Source organism: Gossypium raimondii, chromosome 1, assembly GCF_025698545.1.
Source record: "Gossypium raimondii isolate GPD5lz chromosome 1, ASM2569854v1, whole genome shotgun sequence".
Classification (NCBI taxonomy): domain Eukaryota; kingdom Viridiplantae; phylum Streptophyta; class Magnoliopsida; order Malvales; family Malvaceae; genus Gossypium; species Gossypium raimondii.
In genome coordinates, this window is record NC_068565.1 from 49,332,514 (window position 1) to 49,354,300 (window position 21,787).

The 21,787-nt window shown below is 29.3% G+C and overlaps 2 protein-coding genes across 2 annotated transcripts; one reads left to right on the forward strand and one right to left on the reverse strand.

The window, feature by feature from the left end:
* Nucleotides 1–13,546: 13,546 nt before the first annotated feature.
* LOC105786303 (HVA22-like protein j) lies at nucleotides 13,547–16,828 on the reverse strand. The gene is made up of 7 exons (XM_012612679.2): nucleotides 16,682–16,828; nucleotides 16,480–16,558; nucleotides 16,259–16,357; nucleotides 15,437–15,493; nucleotides 15,289–15,352; nucleotides 14,997–15,206; nucleotides 13,547–14,896 (listed from the first exon to the last, which is right to left on the reverse strand). The coding sequence occupies exons 2-7, from the start codon at nucleotides 16,509–16,511 to the stop codon at nucleotides 14,759–14,761; spliced, it is 600 nt and encodes a 199-aa protein (XP_012468133.1). The 5' UTR covers nucleotides 16,512–16,558; nucleotides 16,682–16,828; the 3' UTR covers nucleotides 13,547–14,758.
* On the forward strand, nucleotides 13,878–14,993 carry LOC105786304 (uncharacterized). The gene has a single exon (XM_012612680.2). It carries the CDS (start codon nucleotides 13,878–13,880, stop codon nucleotides 14,397–14,399), a length of 522 nt encoding a protein of 173 aa, XP_012468134.1. The 3' UTR covers nucleotides 14,400–14,993.
* Nucleotides 16,829–21,787: the final 4,959 nt, after the last annotated feature.

Here is a 21,787-nt window from a genome sequence, read left to right on the forward strand (position 1 = left end):
CAAAAAAAAACAGTGCCCCCAGTATGAAAGGTTGGAAAAAGGAATTAAAAGAAAAAGGAAGTTTGACATGTAAAAATAGAAAAACGTGATAGCTAAATATTTGGACTTCAAACTCGTTTTCATGTAGTTTAATTGAGGATTCATGAACCATCATCAAAGTTTCTTACACTTTATCACTTTATATTAGAAAAAAATAGATGAACATATTCAATGTTTTGATTTTTTTAAGTATGAAAACGTGTTGATGTGACCTATTGTCTACCCATATATTTATAAAGGTGTAAAGTTTTGGAGCATGGACATTATGTTATTGGGAAGAAAATTTTACCCTTTCCATTATTGTTCTTCTTCTAAAGTTCAAAGTCATTGATAGCACAAACAAATGAAAACCACAAATTTCCCTTAATCTATGCATATGGAATTTTAGTCAATCCCTAATGTTCGGAACATTAAGAGAAAATCTTTAGTCAACAGAATTTGTTTCAAAAATTGTGTGCAAAATAGTCTTACCGAAGAAGTTTACAAATAAATATCATATATATGTAATATGTAATAGTTAGAACTGATCTAAGAGTTGTAGAGTGGGAATATTTGTCTCCTTTCCGAAAAAGTCTTCAAATCAATTAACCCAGATCTCAACAATAGAATATTTTCAGTCTCTATACAAAGCTGTGAACAGTTTATAAAAGGTGATATCTTAATCGGTGGAAATAGACACTTAGACACATCATAGTTCGAACCACCAATCTAAGTTTATAGGTCAAATTTAACTTTTTTTAATAAATTAAAAAAAATACAAATATTAACATTCTAAAAAAATGTTTTATATAAATATTTGTATATACTTTATAAATAATTTTTTTATTGAACGAGTTAAAAATTTAAGAATAATGTTGTTGTTGTTTGTTTTTTAATGTAAGGGATGAGGCAGGAGATTTAGAGAAAGCTACATGATCTTCTCAATCTCGATAGGTACAAACTTGTAATGTGGTCCGAAGGAATCTCACCTTTCATCATATAAACAAATAAAAACTAACATACGATTAAAAAGAAAGGTAATAATTTATTTATATTAAAATTAAGGGTGAGTAAAATTCGATTTGATTAAAAAAATCAAATTTTAAATTAACCGAATTGAGTTATTCGATTTTTTCGAGTAAACTCGAATAAGTAATATGAGTTCCGAGTTTAAGTCGAGTTGAATTTTACCATTTGAATAACTTGAATAATTCGAATAATAGATTGGTGTAAATATGCCTATAGTTCTTATCAATTTTGAAATGAGAAAATTGGTCTCTTTCTCAACAAAAATTACAAAATAATTCTGTAAGGCCCAATTTTTGGCCTAGGTTTAAAATAACCCAAACAGATCACAAAGGGCTCGTATGGCCCAACAAGACTAACCCTAATCCAAAAAAACTGAAACCCTAAGCAGCATGTAGCCTCCCCTTTTCAGCCACCGCAAGGTTCGGGGCGATCCTCCTCCGCGTGCGCCGCTCCTCTCCGCGCGCCGCTCCTTGCGCGCCACACCTGCAACAATAAACAGGAACAAAACTGCCACGCAGCAAGAGAAATAGGAGGAAAAATAGGGATTTGATTTCGATTATTTTTCCTCTGATTTTTGGCTATTTAAAAGCCGATGAAAATTTGTAAAAGGGGGAATTTTCAGTGTAAAAGACAGACGAAAATAAAGAGAAAGACTGAGATTCCAGAGATTTTTTCCTTTTCAAAGGTGAATTGTTTTTTTTTTCTTATTTATTTTTCATTTAAAATATAAAGAAAGGGGGAAGAGACTTACCTGGTCGCCTGAGTCGTCAGGCCGGTGTCTTCTCCGGCGAAATCGGGTCATGGAGGCGTAGGCCGAGCGGCGGCGCAAAGCTGGGTTAAGGAACCCTAGCAGAGCACCTTCCCCCCTTTCTCTGTTGTTTTAAGAAAAAGAAAATTGAATTAGAATGGTGTTTTTGAAAGAAAATTTTAGTTTTTTATATTGAAGACGAAAACGGCACTGTTTTGATGGCCAGACCTGCGCGGTGACCCGACCCGGAGGGGAGGATCCGTGCGTTCTGGCCGAATGGGATATTTGCGCTATTAGTCCTTTTTTTTGCAACGCACTTCAATCAAATTTTTCTCTTTAATTTAGCCACACATTTTATTTTTCGTCTTAATTTAATCCAGTGCTGCGCAGCATGTAGGAGGGCGGGATTAATTTCCCTTTTGGTCCTCCATTGTTTCCTGCGCAATCAAGTTGGTTTTTTTTTCAAATTTGCCCCCGTTTTTTCGTCTTTTGTTCAATTCAATCCATTTTTTTACATTATTATTATATTTTTATTATTACTTGTTTATTATTCTTATTCTTATTTATTATTATTATTAATATTATTTATTATTTTCATGTACATATATGCATATTGTTTTTATATTTCGGTTTCCAATTTTTTATATATAATACATATATATATATATATGCATGTTTTTTTCAAAGTATACTGCATGGTCATTTTATATAATGTATATACAGTTGTTGTAGTATATGTATATATTTCCAAGCTTTTATAAATGCATGCATATACTTATGCACACGATTTTTTTATTTTTATTTTCCTAACTTTTATATACTTTATATTTTATATATATATATACTTATACATTTCTATTATTTTTTTAAAATTATGTACACAAATACATATTTTTATATTTTTATTTTACTTTCAAAATTTTCATATGTACATATATATGTATATTTGTAAAATAAACATACATATTTTTTAGAAGTTATTATAAGTTTTTCTGCATATTTCATTTTTATATGTATACCTATATGTATGTGTTTTAATATGCGTACACATGCTTGTAAATTTACTTGTATATATATTTGTAAACATTTATTCATATATGTTTTAAATTAAAGTTTTGTTTTCTATTATACATTAACTTTTAACATACTTTTTGGGAAATATATTTTGGTTTTATCAAAGTATTTAAATCATCATATTTTTACAAATTTCTAAAATATTTGGCATTCATGATTCTCGAGAAAGATTGTGTCCTAACTTACTGGATTGCGATTATTTTTCGATGAATTTAGAAAGCCAAGTATTTGTTTTGCAATAAATCCACAAATTTCAGATAAAAGCTTATTCTCGGGAATTCAAAAATGTTGGGTCCTAACTTACTGGTCATGACATTTTATTATCTTGAAATAAGAATTTCTAAAACAAAAGGCAATATTCGGTATTTTGAAGATTTAAAAAAATATTGTGCCCTAACTCACTGGATGTGATGTTTTATTTCTTTGAAATAAGAATGTTTTCTCATTTTAATTCATTCATGAGTTAAGAAGTTTTCTTTTAAAATCTTTTCAAATTCTCGACACCAAGACATTAAATAATCAATTTGGTACCGATTTTTGGGCGTAACGAGGGTGCTACCCCTTCCTCATGCGTAACTGACTCCCGAACCCGTTTTCTCAAATTTCGTAGACCAAAATCGTTTTTAAGGTGAGCTGATCACACCTTAAATAAGGATCGGTGGCGACTCCAATTTTGTTTTTTAAAGTCGACAACTAAAATTTTTGTTTAAAAAAAAACGGTTTCGACAAATTCAATATAATTTTTATATTTATAAAAATTCTAAAATTTACATTGTTTAAAAATTATAAAAAAATTCTAAAATAATAATTTTGGGACCTAAATAAGTTAATTAATGATTCAAGTTTATCATACTAAAGTATTTTTTTCTCTTATTTTGTTTTGAAAAAGTTTTTAAATATATATGGTTTCAAATTTATGTTCTATAACATTAAATTAATTATACTGTAATAAAATTTTAATTTGACATATTTAATTTTTAATTTAATTGAACAATTCAATTCGACTTGAATTAAATTTTATTTCACTCAACTTGATTCAAAAAATTACAAATCAAATTAAAATGATAAAATAAAACTATCAACTCGATTAACTTAAAAATTTTCGTCCCATTCAATTGAACGCTCACCCTAATCAAAACAACATTATCAGTTTAACCAATAATGTAAGATAAAGAAATGGCGCCCAATTTTTGGGCAGAAATGGGTTTTGAATTTTGATGAACCCACCGTTATAACTTATAATTGAGCCATTGGGCCTATGCCCATCGCTCCTTCAGCACCTCTGATTTGCCGAACGCCTAGTAAATTTAGGTTCAATCAGATTTAGGTATACATACTCATTTTGTATTCTGATATTTAAATTGTTAAATTTTGGGTTATAAATGAATCGAGTTTAAATGAATGAATATTTCTTCATATTCATTTATTTATTTTTAAGTTCATTTGTATTCATTTATTTAAAATTATGTGTGTTCATGTTCATTTAAATGAACATGCATGTTTATGAACATTAAACAAACATGTTCACGAATAACGTTCATGAATAATAAGCAAACAAACAATAAATAAATTGATATCTTTTTCTAGATATAAAATAATCAAATATAAATATTAATAAGTTTATTAGAAAGCAACAAAATAAACACACAAGCAATAATAATTTTATTAATATATAATAATCGATTATAAATAGTAAATGAGTGATAGACGAGCTTTAAATGATTTATTAAACGAATATAAACAAGATTATTAAGGAACATAAATTTGTTCAAATTCAGTTTATTTTATAAACAAACATTCATTTATGTAACTTAATAAACAAATAAAACCTAAGGCTCAATTCATCTACACTCCTACTAAACTAGAGGCAATGTCAATTTTATCCCTTGATTGGCAAAGAAAAGTTAATATTATATGTTTTATTATCTCGTTAGAAGATAAACTAGTTTTTTATTCATAAATTAAGCACTTCAATAGTTTAAATCTCATGTGATGGTTTGATGAGCAAGAGTATTTACCGCCTCAGGTGTGGCTTAAGTTCAACTCGCGTTTGTCATTCAGGTTTTTCCCTATTATTGTAATTCACCAAAAACATAAATAAATAACTTGTTAAATTTGATCTAAACATCGGTCCAAGAAAAAAGGAAAAAATTGCTAATAATTTAAAGGAGTAAATGGTTGAAGTTGTATTCTATATAAATTATGTAGTTTATAGAACATAAAAATTAAAAAAAAATATGAATGGATCTAAAATGAGCTTATGTTAGTAATTTACAAATATGGATGGGCTTGGCAAAATTTTAGGCACATAATCCGTGCTAGGCTGGGCATGATCAAGTATAAAATGTGTTAATACCATACTTAAATCTAATCTAACCCATAAACACCTTTATTCTTGCTCAATAAAAATATAAATTTCATTTAATGAAAAACAAAATAAGAGCAACCTCGAGAGAAAAGCTACTTGGAGCATAGGAAATGTTCAAGAAACACGAAAGTGCTACCCAAAAACCCCCGAGTCTCTTATTTATAAAGAAACAATAAGACGGTGAGAGAAAAAGAAGAAAGGAAACCCTCGAAAGCAGTGTAATTGTTGACCACTCAAATGATGCTACATTATTAAAAAACAATTATACCCCACTAGTTTCCAAATTTCAAACAAATGACACAAATAATCTTTGCATCCCAACATCAGCATTTCAAACAACACTAGCATTTGCCGTTGCCAACAAAAGGTTTCCTGACCGCCACAGTATACCAATCTCAGAAGAATTCACTTTATAAACCCTTCTTCAACTTGAGTGGAAAGATGGTTACGACAAAACATCCCCTACATCGTAGGCATAAAGCCTATGTCGTTTCAAATACTTAATAGGCAATGCCATGATACCATCGTCGTAACTCCATCAAGGACAACTATCACATTCAATCTAATCTCATTTAATAATTCCAGCTATCCAAACTCACCAACTCACAAGAAAGTTCCATCATGCCCACTACCCAAGCTACGCCCTTCTCCCCTCCATAAATTACCTCCTCCGAAAAGGAGAAGCAAACATGAGATATTGAAACTCTACTTCTACGACTACTCAATATTCTCCAACCACTATATCTAGCAGCTATTCACACTTTCCACTATATGAATCGCCCTTTTCTTAGTGACTTTCCATACTCCACGGTGTAAATGGTGATAATCAATCATCCCCAACTTTTGTGTTATAACTATATAGTTCAATTGCTTTCATTTTAGAATCCAAACCACTATTGGAACAATGAGGTTTAAACACGAGACATGTTGTAGGGATATTCTAGGAAGTTGACATTTGGTGCAAACTGCAAAGCACCACTTCCAAGTAGCCTTTACTTTCTCCCCGTCATATTCACTGAAATCATGGGCTCCTATTATCAACATTTTGCACCCCGGCCCGTCGTATTCTTCAATTCATTCACCACTTCTCTTTCTTTCTTTATTAATTGTTCACCAACAACAGTGTTTCTTTTCTTTAAGATAATGTTTGGAAAGTAATCTAGTAATTAAATATAAGTGTAATCGTTTGTAATTATAAAAGAGTGACATGTTTAAATAATTATTGTAACTGATAGATCTCACCGAATTGGGTGTAATTAGAGCAACTCAATTACACTTTTAACTTCTTAGGAGGGAGTGTGAGAATCGGAGTAATTACGCATGTAACTACATCCAAAATCAATTCTAAAAAATTATTTTTATACAAATTATATTATAACCATGAATACATATGAGTGTCTAGGATGATTATGATAAAAAATCTTATATTATAAATCCCAAAAATATAAAAATAATTTGTATATTTTATAAAATTATAAAAAAATTATATCATTTAAATTATAATTTTTTAAGATTATGGTCAAAATTTTATTAGAAAAACAATGTACATGTTATAAAAAGTTATAATATATTTATTTATAAAAGGTTATGGCTAAGAAGTATGGTTATAATTTATTTATTTTTCATGTTATATATCATAATTTATTTATAAAAATAACTTTTTAAAGATATGATAAAATTATGTTATTTATAAAAAATATTATGGAAGTTTTGGATAATTTATAATACATTTTTAATAAATGTTATATATTATAAATTTTATATTTTTTTACTTACCTTACATATTATAAAAAGACTATTTTGACCGTGAATCCAAATATTATAAGGTCGGTGCTAATTATGCAAATAGAAAAAGTTTTCTTACATCATATCGTGAGATATGATACCATTTGAGAGAATGGTGCAGACACATGCACCATTTACAACTCACGAACTCTTTAATTTGAGACATTCAAGGATTTGAAATGTGGTTAAGAAGACATTTGTTATTCTAAAAAAATATTTCTTATATTAACAACATCACTTCAGTATAGCATAAAAAAATAAGGTTATATCGCACTAACATGTTGCATATTTTATAACTTCAATCATAAGTGGAATTAACATGATCCATACTTCGAAGAGTACATGGAAGAATGAGATTTTGATAATCTTAATGATGCGATTCAAATTCGATAATAATGAATTCGGTCAAGGACAAACAAATGATGATAAGGATCATATGTTAAATATTAAAGAGGTAATAACCCAACAAATATGCACTAAAATAATTAGATAAAATTGCATATGATGTTTATTTTCTTATTATATTTGTTAATAATCGTATTATCAAATACTTTTTAGACTAACATAATACGTATGATTATTTGATTTCAATCTTTGTAACTTGTTTAGAAATTATTTTTATCACACTAATAAGTTTTTATAGTGATTGGTATTTTTTAAAATATAAATTACGTAACAATGTAATTCCAATTTGTACTATTAAACATGATATAGAAAATTATAATGTAATTATTTTATCACCAAACATATGTCTAGAGAATCACAATTTTTGTAATTACAAGAGAATATAATTATACATGTCTAAAGAATTACAATTATTTATAATTACAAAAGACATTAACAAGTACACTTCCATTCAATTACTCTATAACTCTAAAAGAAATTTGCTAAGAAAAGTTAAATGGCTCTATTGGTAATGTTTTTCCAACTCTAAAGTTGCATGAGTTTTTCAGGAATCAAAAGTTAAAATTAAAATTATTACAAAATATTTTTATTTAATTTAATTATAAATATGTTTAAATTTATAGTATATAATTTACTAATATTAAAATATTTTCAAAAGCGTTGTGGGTTAAATTGAGATTCCAACAATTAAATTTATTTGTTTTGACTTGATGAACAGTAAACAATTTGAGTATAAAATAAATTTTATATTCAAATATTATATGTGATAATTATATTGCAAATAATATGACTTTTTAATAAAAATATTTTTAAATATAAGAAATTATTTGGTACATTTTCAATGGAAGTTTAGATTTCACAAGTAATGTCAAGTGGTTGACAAGTGTTATATAATAGTATAGCAAAATATTTTTAAAAAAGAGGCATTTCAATTTTTAAGACAATTTGTGGAATAAAAAATACACCATTACTGTGCCAAATATTCACCCTTTAAATATTACGAGTAAAATTGTATATGTAAAATTTTATTGTTAAAAGAATTAATATTAAGTAAAATAATTAAAAAGGCATAATTTTTATTATAAAGTGATAGATTACTTTAAATTACAAAAAAAATATAAAGATATATTACAGTAGTGAAGCCAATGGCTATGAGACTTGACTTTCCTAAAATAAATTTTTTATTTAGATCTCTTTATAATTTATAAAATTTTAAATTAGTAATGATAACATTGTACTTTAGCTCCTCCAAAATGATAAAATTTGATTTAATCCTTTAAAATTATAAAGATATAGACTATTAAATTGATGAAATTACATTTTACTATTGTAAAAATATACAATTTAATTTCTCGTAAAAAAATTCTTCCAAAGTGGAAAATTTGTATTAGATGTAATGATTTAACAAGTTTTCCATGTTATGAATATATAATGAAATCATTAATGTGATCATTAATATAAATGTAGTCATTTAATTGTAATTTATCATATTTTGGTTAACTATTCAAAGGGCTAAAAAGTAAATGTACAACTAAAGGGATTAGCAATCTAGGGGCTTGACTTAGTTGACTAGTCTACCCATATAATTATATAAACCGTGTTTTGGAAAAGAATCTTTTTTGATTTGGGTGAATGCATTTATCGCCAACTTGACAAATATAAAGGTTAAAATCTGTTATTAATCCCTGTATTTTTACATAATTTGAGATTTAATCCATCTACTTTAAAAGTTAAAAATTAAGTCCTATTTTTAAAAAAATTCAATCCAGTCATTAAAATCATAAGCATTTTCTTTAAAATTTCTCAATTTGAAATTTTGATTGGACTGTCCTCATATGACATAGCATATGATTAGAAAATAAACATGATAAGTTGAAATATTTTTTACAGAAATTACCAATAACGATAAGAATTGATTTTTAATTTTTAAAATACAAGGACTGAATCTCAAATTCTATATAAATATAGGAACTAACAACATATTTTAACCCAAATATAAATAATATTTTTGTTAATTTTAACGGTACCACTCTATCCATAATTCTGCAGTTTGATATAATTATTTGTATATACTAGTTTGTTTTTTTGTTTTCCCTTTTTCATCCCGCAAATTTATTACATTTAATAATTAAGTTATTATGAAGAGTACTTTGGGTCCTTTTATAGCTGAGATTTTGGTAGTCCATGAGGCTCTCTTGGCTTCGGTTTTTACACGTGGGTGGTATTATTTTAGAGATCGATGGTTAACTATTTCGTCAAGCTATTTCTTATGATTGTATTAGCTTCGTAGAAACGCTAATAAAGCAATTTATACTTTGACTCGGGCAGCTCCAATCCAAGCCAACTAAGATTTGTCCCTCTTCTAATGTTGATATTGCTGGTGATAGGTTGGCCAAACCGGATGAGTACAAAGGAAAATCCACGTTGATTTGACACTGATTATGGATGTAGTTTGGTAGCAAATATTTACAAAGAAAAAACCATAGGTTATATTTTCGAAAAGTTCAAAGAAAGACGACAAAAACAATTGAATTGAGTTTTAAACAGTGGTGGGGTTTCCACTTCTTTCTTTTCTTTTTAAAGTTTTTCTGCGTGGTTTCCTCTAATTTGATTTTAGGTTAAAATATATTATAAGTCTTTAACTTTATTATTTATACTTTTATTTCTAAGGGTTCAGTCCCTCTATTTTTATATCCAACTGTTAACAGTGTTAAGATTATTATGTTAAGCTCAAGTTCATTACAAATGCAAGTGAGTAGTTTTTATTTCAAAGTATCACACCAACATATTTAACAAAAAGTAAAAATTAACAGTGACTTAGAATTTTGAAATCTAAAAAGTAAATGGACTAAATTTTGAAAATAAAACTATAAAGACTAAAATACAAATTTTTGAAAAGTATAGAAACCTATGGCATATTTTGGCAACTAATTATATGATTTAAATTATATTTGACATGATAATATTTAATTTGGTTTAATATAATATTTGGTATTTCAACTTAGACTGTTTTTCTCTCTCTTAATTTAGTACCACAACTTGATTTTTCCCTCTAATTTAGTATCTAAAACTTGTGAAACGTTTAATAAAAATCAATAAGTGACAAAGACATGCTTTTATATATATAATTACTTTAGTTCAATTTATTTTACTTTTTAAAATGTAACATAATGAATTTATTTTATTTTGTGTTTTAAAAATTTGTTTTCTTCTTCAATATCCATTCATTAAACATAGCTGAAAGCAAATTTTTAAACATGGATTTCCTCTTATATTTACAATATTTCTGTAAAATTGAGGGCTTTGTAAAGATTAAGCCATGCTTTATGTATATAGTCCCTCTTGAATCATTCTTGCCATTGACAATCAAAGTAATCACAGTTCCATTGAAAAGTAAATTTTGAGCATATTACTTAATGAGATAGAGTAAACTCCAAATAAATGTAATCATTCTTACCATTAAATTCTATGTCATCTGTTTAGGTACAAAATTGGACAAAAAATTGATACTCAATTAAAAAAACTGTCAAATTTAGATACCAAATTAGAAAAGAACTTAAGGATCAGATTAAAAAGTGTTAAATTTAGATATAAAATGTTATATATAATTTAATTATATGTTTTAATCAATTAATTAATGTTATATTATTAAAACTTTTAATGAGAGAATCTTATATGATTTGCTACAAATATGAAAATAGAAACTAAAATAATTAAATATTACATATTAAATTGTATCACATTCATAATATGGGTAACAATTTAAATAATATTTAAAGAAAATAATGATCATCTTTATGTAGGGAGTGGGTAATTTTTTATTTATTTGATGAATGAGAGAAGTTTTTGATAAATTTAATAATTAAATTAATATTTTTTTAGTTTAAAGATTAACATTATTTAACTCGTGATATTAAATTCGTTCAAACATTTTATATTAAAAAATTCAATCAAAATTTTTATTATAATCTGTATTTTAAAAAATGTTTAAGTTATGTGATAAAATTAAAAGTGATCATGGCCGAGTTAAATTTCAATAGAATTTTAGATTTGGGTTCGGCCTGGCCCAAAAAATGAGTCTAAATATTTTTCTAAGCCCGACACGGATAAAAATGTTAAAATACGGGCTTGGTCCAACCCACCAATACTAAATATTTTTATATTATTATTTTTATATAAAATAAATATAAAAATTTATACATCAAATACACAAAAAACATTAAAATAAATGTTTCCCAACAAATTGAAAATAGATTAAAAAAATTATTTATACTTAAATAACACAAAGATAGTTGTAACTTAACAAGCAAAATACCTCTAAAATAGTAACAAAATTAACAATAAAACAAGCGTTATATAATATCCAAACAATAACAATAAAAATAGTAGCAATATAATAGCGAAACAACACCAAAATAGTGACAAAACAACATAAAAAAGCAACATTTTTTGGTTTGCAAATTCAAGCTAGGTTGAGCTCTGGCGAAAAAAGATTAGTCAAGGCTCGGTCCGTTTAAAAAACAAGCCTAGTTTTTTGTTCAAATCTATTTTTCGGACCTATATTTTTGTCCAAACGTCAAGATAAAATTTATATTGAATCTAACACTTATGAATTTATTATTATTATTTTTAATTGGGTTATTTAGTTCACAAATACTCCAAATAACTTGGAAGTTAGATTAGATGAACAAAACACTATAAAAGTCAATAAGGTACGTACGATTCTTTCTTCAAAATAGATTAATTATATGGTTTCATATCGGCTAATAATGATAAATTATTTAACTAATATAAAGTTGATGATTGATTTTAGTGGCCTCCCATTTCTTTTGTCTTTGAATTGGTTATTGCTCCAATTTGACGTCATACCTTTTATAATTACTAAGCAAATTTTTAAAGATGGATATTAGACTTAAAATATGTTGTGTATTTAATATTTATACCAAGTCGTATTTGAAATTTTTATTATAAATATTGCATTGGTATTTAAAAATATCTGTAACTTGACTTCAACTTTCAGACATCATAAAACTTTATCCATACTAATTATAAATGCTTTTTTTTATTATGTAATTTAGTTTACTAAATTAAGTTATATAATATTTTAAATATAAAAATTAACTTATAATTAAAACAAATATAAATTGAACTTAAAATTATCCATCTTTGAAGAAATAGTAGATCCGAGCGGGGATGGTCGAACGTTATATTTGTGTCTAATTGCGCATGCCCTTCTCTCTCTTTTAGTAAAAATAAAATAAAATTCATTAGCTGTTTTTAACCGAGGTAAACGGTTATGTTCCATTTTCATGAGCGGATATCAAATTTTCAACCACATAATTAATGAATGAGATGAGTAATCATTAGGCTACACCTTGTGGTTCATATTATTGCCTACCTTAACTCGAATGTTGGAGTACTTATGCTGTTGAACAAGTCATCTGCTTCTCTTACCTTTAATTTTTTATTCGTTTCTTTTTTGGTATAACCATAAGTGTCCTTATTTGTTTTATGGTCGGAGTCTGATTCTATTTAGATCAGAGATAGTATTTAGGTAAAGCCTTCCCAACAATAATAATTTTAAGATTCAAACTTAATACAAATACTTAGGAAAGAAGTTGACTGTCATTTTTATTTTTATTTTATGTTTTCGAGAAGGTAATATGGTAGTAAATTAATATCATAGCAAATTGGATTGTTAAAAATGTTTAATCTTAATGAGATTGGATGACTAATCCACATCAAAAAGCAACTTTAGCTTCTTCTTTTATGGAATCTAATCGACTGTTTTCTTAACCATCATCTTTAATAAAAGAAAGGAAAAGAAGTCCAAGTGCATCTATTTTATAATTTAATTTGTGATTAAATTTGTATTACGAGATAATTAAGTATTAATTTGATTATAAAATTATTAATTTTATAAAGTAATTTATATCATTACGAGATGTTATAATTTTATATAAAATAAATAAAGATGTCACACAAGATTGAAATTTTAAATTTACGATCGTTTAATTCTATCATTGAACTATTAATAAGCTTATATTCTTTGGAGTGTTAAAATTATTATTATACTTTCTCTTATACAATTTAGTTATTTTTTTCAAAATTTAAATAAATTTTTCTCTAATCTCCAACGCCAACTATTAGATCAGCTTGAATATGATATATAGAGTACAACTCAAGGGTAAAAACAAAAACAATAGAAATAGGCACATGAAGAATACACCACATAAGTGATGAGATTTAAAAAAAGAAAAAAAGAAAAAGATTATTTTTGGGCCAAAAAATGAAGACAGAGTTTATATTTTTCTTAATAATTGCACTCCACTCCATTTTCGTCACCAATTGGTCAGCCGCCGCTCAAGTCTTTACTCAAAAGACACACACAGCCTCTCCGCCCTTCATATTCCCACTTCCAAAATATTCCTCCCTGGTTTTCTTCCGACTATGGAAGACGGTTTGGGGCAATCGCCGACATCAACCATCCGCCGCCGCAACTCCATCACAACCCCAGTACAAATCCCTACAAAGCTAACTCTACTCACACCAAAGCCGCTCCAAACCGCCACCAGCCTCTCAAGCGGCAGCGCCACCGCCCCTTTGCCTCTTGACCTCGAGCTTATCTCTCTCAAAGCTTCCTTCGCTTCCTACACTTCACTCAAAGACATCCTCCCTTCCCCCGCTGTCGCCGTCAACTCTCCGACCGCCGCGGGATCCGCTACCAATTCCGGGTACGAAATCTCCATACGTAACCGGTTGGTAAAACAAGCGGCTTGGGCTTACCTTCAGCCCATGTCAGCCTCCCCTGACTCTTCCGGTACTCATTTCTTCCGTCGGTTTTGGCTCCGGTTATCTTCTCAAAACCCTTTCTCTTCTTGCCTCCGCTTCATTCACCTCAAACTCCTCCCCCGTCTGACCCGACTTTTTGATCGGATCATCCGATCCATTCGAATCATCTTCACCAGATAACAGATAAAAAAAAAAGGTTGCGTCTTCACACGCAGGAAACAAGGGATAGAATATCCAATAACAACTCTTGTACTGTACGGAATCAAATATATATAAACATAATTTATATTACAAAAAAAAAAAAATCAATGAATTGAATTTCAGCCTTGGTATTCAACGAACAATTCTGGGTTTCTTTTTTTCTTTCTAGATTTTTTTGTACAATTTTTTTGTTTATTCTGGGTTTCTTTTTTTCTTTCTAGATTTTTTTGTACAATTTTTTGTTTATTAGAAATTGTTAATCTGTGTGGTTCCATACGGCGGCGGAGCTTAAGGCAACGACTCCGGATTGGAACGATTAATCGTTTTCAAATCAGCCCTCAAGTTTGGACCGGACGAGGTCTTAAACGAGGTGAATCCAGAGCGGAACGATTGATCGTTGTTGAAGTTCGAGTCTCACTTCCCCCAGATTGACTACGGTGACCGTTTGCCGCCGCCGGAACTGGATTATCAGGTCTCTGCAAAACAGGTTTGGTTCAAATAACTTGAAACTTGAATGCTGATTGTTTCTCTTTCAAGTTATAAAAATCTTCAAGTAAAAATCTTCAAGAATTATACCTGTGCTTGTTGTTTAAACTTGTTAGATTGATTTGCGATATATTGAAGCATTTCAAAGAATTTTCCCTGTCCCATTTCTGCAAAATTTTGACAGTACTTGGAAATAAAATCCCAAATCCTAGCTTTTACCTCTTGTATCTTTCTATCCACTTCTGTTTCATGTCTCGCCATGAATGGTCGAAACAAGGTATCATATACATATCCAGTTCCCTACATTTTGTCAAAATTGTCAACTTTGTTCTACAGCTGCATAAAAAAGTCAAATTGTAGTACACCATTTGTAACTTTTTACCTTAGTTTTAGGATACCATAGGTAAACTAAAAGTGCAATCTTCATCTCACCATACATTGGTAACCTTCATCATATAGTTCAAAAACTTAGTATCATCAACTATTAAAGATTTAAAGCTATGAAATGTTCAAAGAGGGTCTTTTAGTACCATGAAATGAATACTTCCCCTACTCGTTCGAAAACTATCAGAAAAGCCATGAGGATCCTGGGGAAAAAAACAATTACATTTGCATACATAATTTTTGGATTTAACATAAGTGGAGTAAAAAAATTCAGATGTGGACTTGAGTTGATGCCAAGTGGAATAAATTTTTTCCCTTTTTATCGTACTCTAAAAACAAATGGCGTTTAACTCAGATCAGCTTGTGGAGTTTTATTACTCTAATGATTGTGTAGTTAACATAAAAGCCTTTTTCATGAACAAGTGAACACAAGCATATTCCAATTCAATATGATGGTGACTGATCAGTTAAAAGTTGTAATTCTATAATCAAACTAATCTATATATCAAATTGATGGGTATTTGGCATTCTGATCATTTAGAATATTTGCTTTTTCATGTATGTATTCTTTATATAAACTTTTTTTTTTACAAGTAAATTATAACCTATTTCATCAGTGCTGTTTGATTCCAGTTCGATGATATTGTATCGAATTAGATTAGTAGATCGGATCAGGAATCAGTTGAGGTATCAGTTTGGAGAATGGTTTTGAGCCAATTAGATCAAGAACCCTTAAATTGATAATTGAATTTTTTTAATTAATTTTTTTATAATTCTTGAATCGAATTGGTTGGAACGATAAATCAGTGGTCTGACCAGTTCGATCATCTGTTCAATTTTAAAAGCATTGGTTTGATCATACTCTCGTTATAAACGAATCAATCAAATCATCTTTTAAGATCATATGCATGGTTTTAGGTCTAATTATGATGGAGAAAAAATAAATAAACAAATAAAGAGATTGATACCAATATTGACACCAAAATCTGAGTTCTTCGATCCCAACTTTGTTCTTCTCCACAGTTTTAAAGCATTCAAACGCCGGATATGCATATCCAAGAATCAACCTTCATATATAACATCATAAACAAGATTATGGCGAAATTCGAATAAATATTCAATTGCAACGATAAAAGAACATTCAATGCAACAAATAGAAAGAAAAAACAAATATTTGTAAATGACTTACACAAGTAATCTGGTAAGGAAATCACCCAACATTGTGTAATTTAATTCTTAGTTTTTCCAATCTCCCGCGCTAATATTTCCTGGGAAAATAAAGAAAGAAAGGAATAGTTTTCAATTAAAAAAAAAAACTCAAATTCTTTTCCATTAAATCATTCATTCATTGAAATTTGGCAAAACGAATAACAACCCAAGAATTTCCAAACCTGTTTCGAAAACCAAAAGAAATTAATGGAAATTCCTTGATTTATGGCATGAAAAAAGGAACCTTTAAATAACCCATAAAAAACCTACAAAAATGGGAAAAAGAAAGAAAGAAGAAATGAATAATTAAAAAGAGGAACATAAATAGAAATCTAGGAAAGATTAAAAATATACTTTAGAAGAAAATAAAGGGATCCCTTCTGATTATTTGATTCTTGGGCTTAAGAAAAGAGAAAGAAACAAAGAAAAGGAACCGCTTGGGTTGGTTTTCGAAGCGTCTCCTTTTTTGGAGCCACAAAACTTGATATTTAAACTTCAATTTTGTTTTTTAAATTTTACTTAAATGTATTAATCTCATTATAGATTCTGAATTATATATACTCTTTTTTACCCATAATCCCTCCCTAACTCATAATTAAGAGGATAATATGCTTCAACACACTCTAATTCGCATTCTCCTGCATCGGTAACAATGCTCATGCCAGTCGAGTTAAGACTCAATTGGCGATGCGTTTTGTTCTTAAATTTAGTTCTTTTATTTAAAGATTATATAAAAGTATGGAAATATAAAAACGTTATCAAAATAATAACAATAATAATTTAATAAAATGAATAAATTAATCTTTTTCAATTGAGTAAATGAAAGTTTTCACTTAAATAATTTTGAAACAAAAGATGAGATAAGAATTTAGATCACAAAAATCATTAAGATGTATCCAAAAACTATAGAACGAGTTTCAGAGAGATTTTAACATAAATAATTGTTTAGTAGAATTTGTTCCTATATAAAAGGGAGCAAATTCTGTATTATCAATGTCCAAAGATTGATATGCAACGAAAAGAAAGGAATAAACTCTTTATGCTTCTGTTGTAGGCAGTTTAAACAAAAAAGATTACTTACTCCTGTATAAATAACCTAATTAATTATTTTTAAATGTCTTGATAATAAAAATATAATTTTTAGATATTTATTTTTACTTGCTGAGTCATATCACAAAAAAAATACTAACCAATCTATCATTGCATCATCTATGATGGAAGCACAATATGTGATATGTTTTGATGCAATAATTCATACATTATGGTTGCAAAATTTTATTTAAGGAATTGGGGTGGCCAACATCATTATTAGGTCATTAAAATTTATTATGATAATTCCAAAAAAAAATATTTTTTTCTTAAAGAACGACAAATATTCTAAACGTTCAAAACATGTTAAATTAAGATATTTTATCGTTAAGGAGGAAGTTCAAAAACAAAAATTTTCTATAAAGCATATTAGAGTCGATCTCATGATTATAGGTCCTTTAAGTACATGCTTATGTCACGGGTCAAAGTTCAAAGTTTGTGACCATCGCACCAAATGCATCCAATAGAGGTTTATTGTTTAGATGGGGATCATTTGGCCCGCAAGAACTGGCCCGATTTGAAAAGCTATTGGAGAAGCTTGTCAAATTGAAGCCTGGTTGGCCCGATGATAAATATATGACAACTTAGGCTATCTTGATAAGTATGAGAACTGATCTTTAAAGATTGATAAAGAATCACATCTTGTAAAGATTAAAGTTGATATGATTTGATGTAATCTTGTAAATCTCTAAAATCAAGGGATAGGCTAATCTCGTCCGTCAATATAATGTAATCTTGACCGTTGGTTTTGGGGGAGCTCAACTATAAATAGAGAGTCTCCCCCTCATTTGTACTCATTCCATTCATTGTTTTATTATTCTTTGTGAATAAGAGAATATAGAGAGCATTTATTCAAACACCTCTCGTGCATTCTTTCTATTGTTCTTTTGTGACTTCTTTTGGAATAAATTACTTTCCATATACAAATTGGTGCCTTGGAGGAGTTCTAAAGGAACTCTAACTTGTGTTTAGGTTGACTTAGGAGAGTTTGGTTCAAAAGGATCGTCTAAGGCCGCACGGATCGCGAGACGAAAGATCTATCCCCGTGACAAGTGGTATTAGAGCTATTAGTTGCGAAGGCATCGTTGGGATGTCGAAAGAAGAGTTCGAACAAAGGTGGGCCAGAAAATCAGTCCCTTTGAGGGAGATGTTGTTGGCAGTAGAGGAACGTGTGGATAAACTCGAGGAGTCCATGGAGGACGCGAAGGAGTCATACAATGCGCTTGGTGAAAGCATATATGACTTAAAGGAGCAATCCAGGGACTTTGTGACCATGTGTCTCACTTTTAATAAGGATAATGTGCAAAAATTGCTAGGTTCCCAAAGAAAGAAGCTCACGGAGAGGAACGATGCTCTCAAAGCCATGGTGATGACTTTAAAGGAGGAAACAATGGCTACGACAATGACTTTGACACAAGAATAGAAGAGCTTGAATGAGAGCTAGCCTTGTGTCGAGCAACCTTGGGGGAAGGAGTGTCAAGTGCAGCACTTAGTTATAAAGATGTCTCGAAGCCGGAAGAGTTTGTGAGGACAAGGTCTGTATGCGATGTGGACAAATTCTTGTGGGTGATGGAAAGCTACTTCTGTGCTAAAGACATCACGGATGATGCGATTAAGGCAAGCAGGGGTGTTCAATCGGTTAACTGACCCGAAATACCATTAACCGAATTAACCGAACCTTTAAAACTTTTAACCGTTAATCAAACCGAAATTTTTTCAAAAAAATTAATCGAATCGAAAAATTTTCGGTTAATTCGGTCGATTAACCGAATTAACCGAAAATCATATATTTTTATTTTTGGTTAAAATAAGTATAAAAAGTAACCGAATTAACTAAATTAACCGAGTTAAAGTATTGAATCACAACATAATTAAAAACATTACATAAGTCTTGAAATTAACACATAATTGAAATGTAAGTCTTTAATATTCTCCATTTGTATCCATTTCTTCTCTCTAAAAGATCAACATTTACATTATACCTACAAAAAAACATGTGCAAAAAATTAGCATATAATGGAAATATACGCATTAAAAAAATCAAATAATATAAACAAATGAATAGATTGTAAGTTAACAAGAATAAGATAGTAAGAATACCCTTCAACTCACGAAAGCTCATGAATTTAGGGTAGGCTTTGATGCATTCCAAGAAAAATCTAAACATTGAATCAATTAAATAAGTAGGAGTGATATGGTAAAAAAATTGAAACTATTAAAATGAAACAATAAATATACCATTTTCAATCTTGTCAAGCTCTTGGATTTGTTCTTCAATTTTTTTGATGTCTTCTTGTGATAATGATTTTCGAATCCAATCTTGAGTACACACAATAGCTTGTACAATTTTAGGAGTTAAAGAACTCCTATATTGATCAAGCACACGTCTCTGGGTGCTAAATGCAGTCTCTGAAGCAACCGTAGAAATTGGTATAGCTAACACATCTCTGGCCATTTTTGAAAGAGTGGGAAATCTAGGGTTGTTCACTTTCCACCACAATAAAATATCAAATTCTTTAACAAAATCCTCATTAGCCTCAGCTAGATATTTATCCAACTCAGATGTTTTATCCTCACCACTATTTTCCAACTCACACTTTTTATACAAAGCTTGCCTTTTCATTTTTTTATTGTGGTTTACCGAGAGAAACATGTGTTGGCACACTCGATTGGCTACAAGTAATATGAAGTGGAGGTTTATATTGATCAAACAATTCATACAAGGATTCCTTCAATTTTTGCATCATTTCACAAGCTTTTTCAGAACTAGACATTTCACTAAGTGCAAATTCAAGATACATTAGTTTTTGTCTAGGATCTAAAACACAAGCAACAAACATAAACAAATTCATCTTATCAATATCACCCCAATACTTATCATACTTCTCTTTCATCTTGATGGCCATAACATTGAAATCAACATTATTATTTAACAGAGTATCTCGTAAAATAATATCAATTTCAGAAAGCTCGTCAAAAAAATTATTGGACGTGACATATGAAGTGTTAGATATACGCAAAGTGACTTTATAAAAGTGTTCCAAGAAATCCCTCAAGGTTCTAACATTAGCCCAATCATCCACACTAGGCCAACTCTCTTCCTTTTCAAGTTTAGTCCTAAAGTTTGTATCTTGCTCCCAAAATCTCTCAAAAGCTCTCTTAAAGTTCTGAGCAATGTCTAACATTAAGTAGGTCAAGTTCCACCTAGTACAAACATCAAGACACAACATCTTATTGCACTTTATCTTTTCCACCAAAACACACTCTTTAAACTTTTGTAATCTAGCTGGAGATTGTCTCACATATCTAATGGCCCCCTAAAACGTTCAATAGATTTATTCATTTCCTTTAAGCCTTTAACAACAATCAAATTCACAATGTGTGCCATGCATTTGATATGAAGATATTTACGATTTTGAATTAAACCCCCTCGAAGGTTAAATTTCTTTCTCAAATAACCAATAGCAACATCATTTGAACTTGTATTATCAACAGTAACAGTAAACAACTTATCAATCCCCTAATTCAACAAGCATTTCTCAATCACCATCCTAATTGACTCACCCTTATGACTAGAAATTGGACAAAAGTTTAAAATCTTTTTATTCAATTTCCAATCGTTATCAATAAAGTGAGCAGTGATACACAAATAATTAACTCATTGCAAAGAAGTCCATGTGTCAGTAGTTAAGCAAACTTTAGAACAAGAACTTCTCAAAAGTTGTATTATCTTGACCCTTTCATCTAAATACAATTGATAAACATCCCTAGTCATAGTAGTTCGTGAATGAATATGAAACCTAGGACATGCCACAAACATAAATTTCTTAAAGCTTTCACTTTCAACAAACTTGAAAAGTAATTCATCAATCACAATCATTTGTTCTAATCCTTTCCTACATGCTTCTTGATCAAATCTCCAAGTTGAAAGATGCCCTTCCCCCCCTTCAACTCCCTTTTTAGGTAAAACTAGTTATCCTTGACTAGTGTCAACAACATTACTAGGATTTTTCTTACATGAACCAATATGATATTTCAATGACCCTGTACCATTTTTTTCATATCACAACAAAATTCCTTTTGACAATAATTACATTTAGCCTTACTTGCACCCTCACTATTAATAATCTTAGTGAAGTGACACCAAACTTCTGACCTTTGAGGAGTGGCTTTTTCTTTTCCCAATAGTCCCCTTTGTT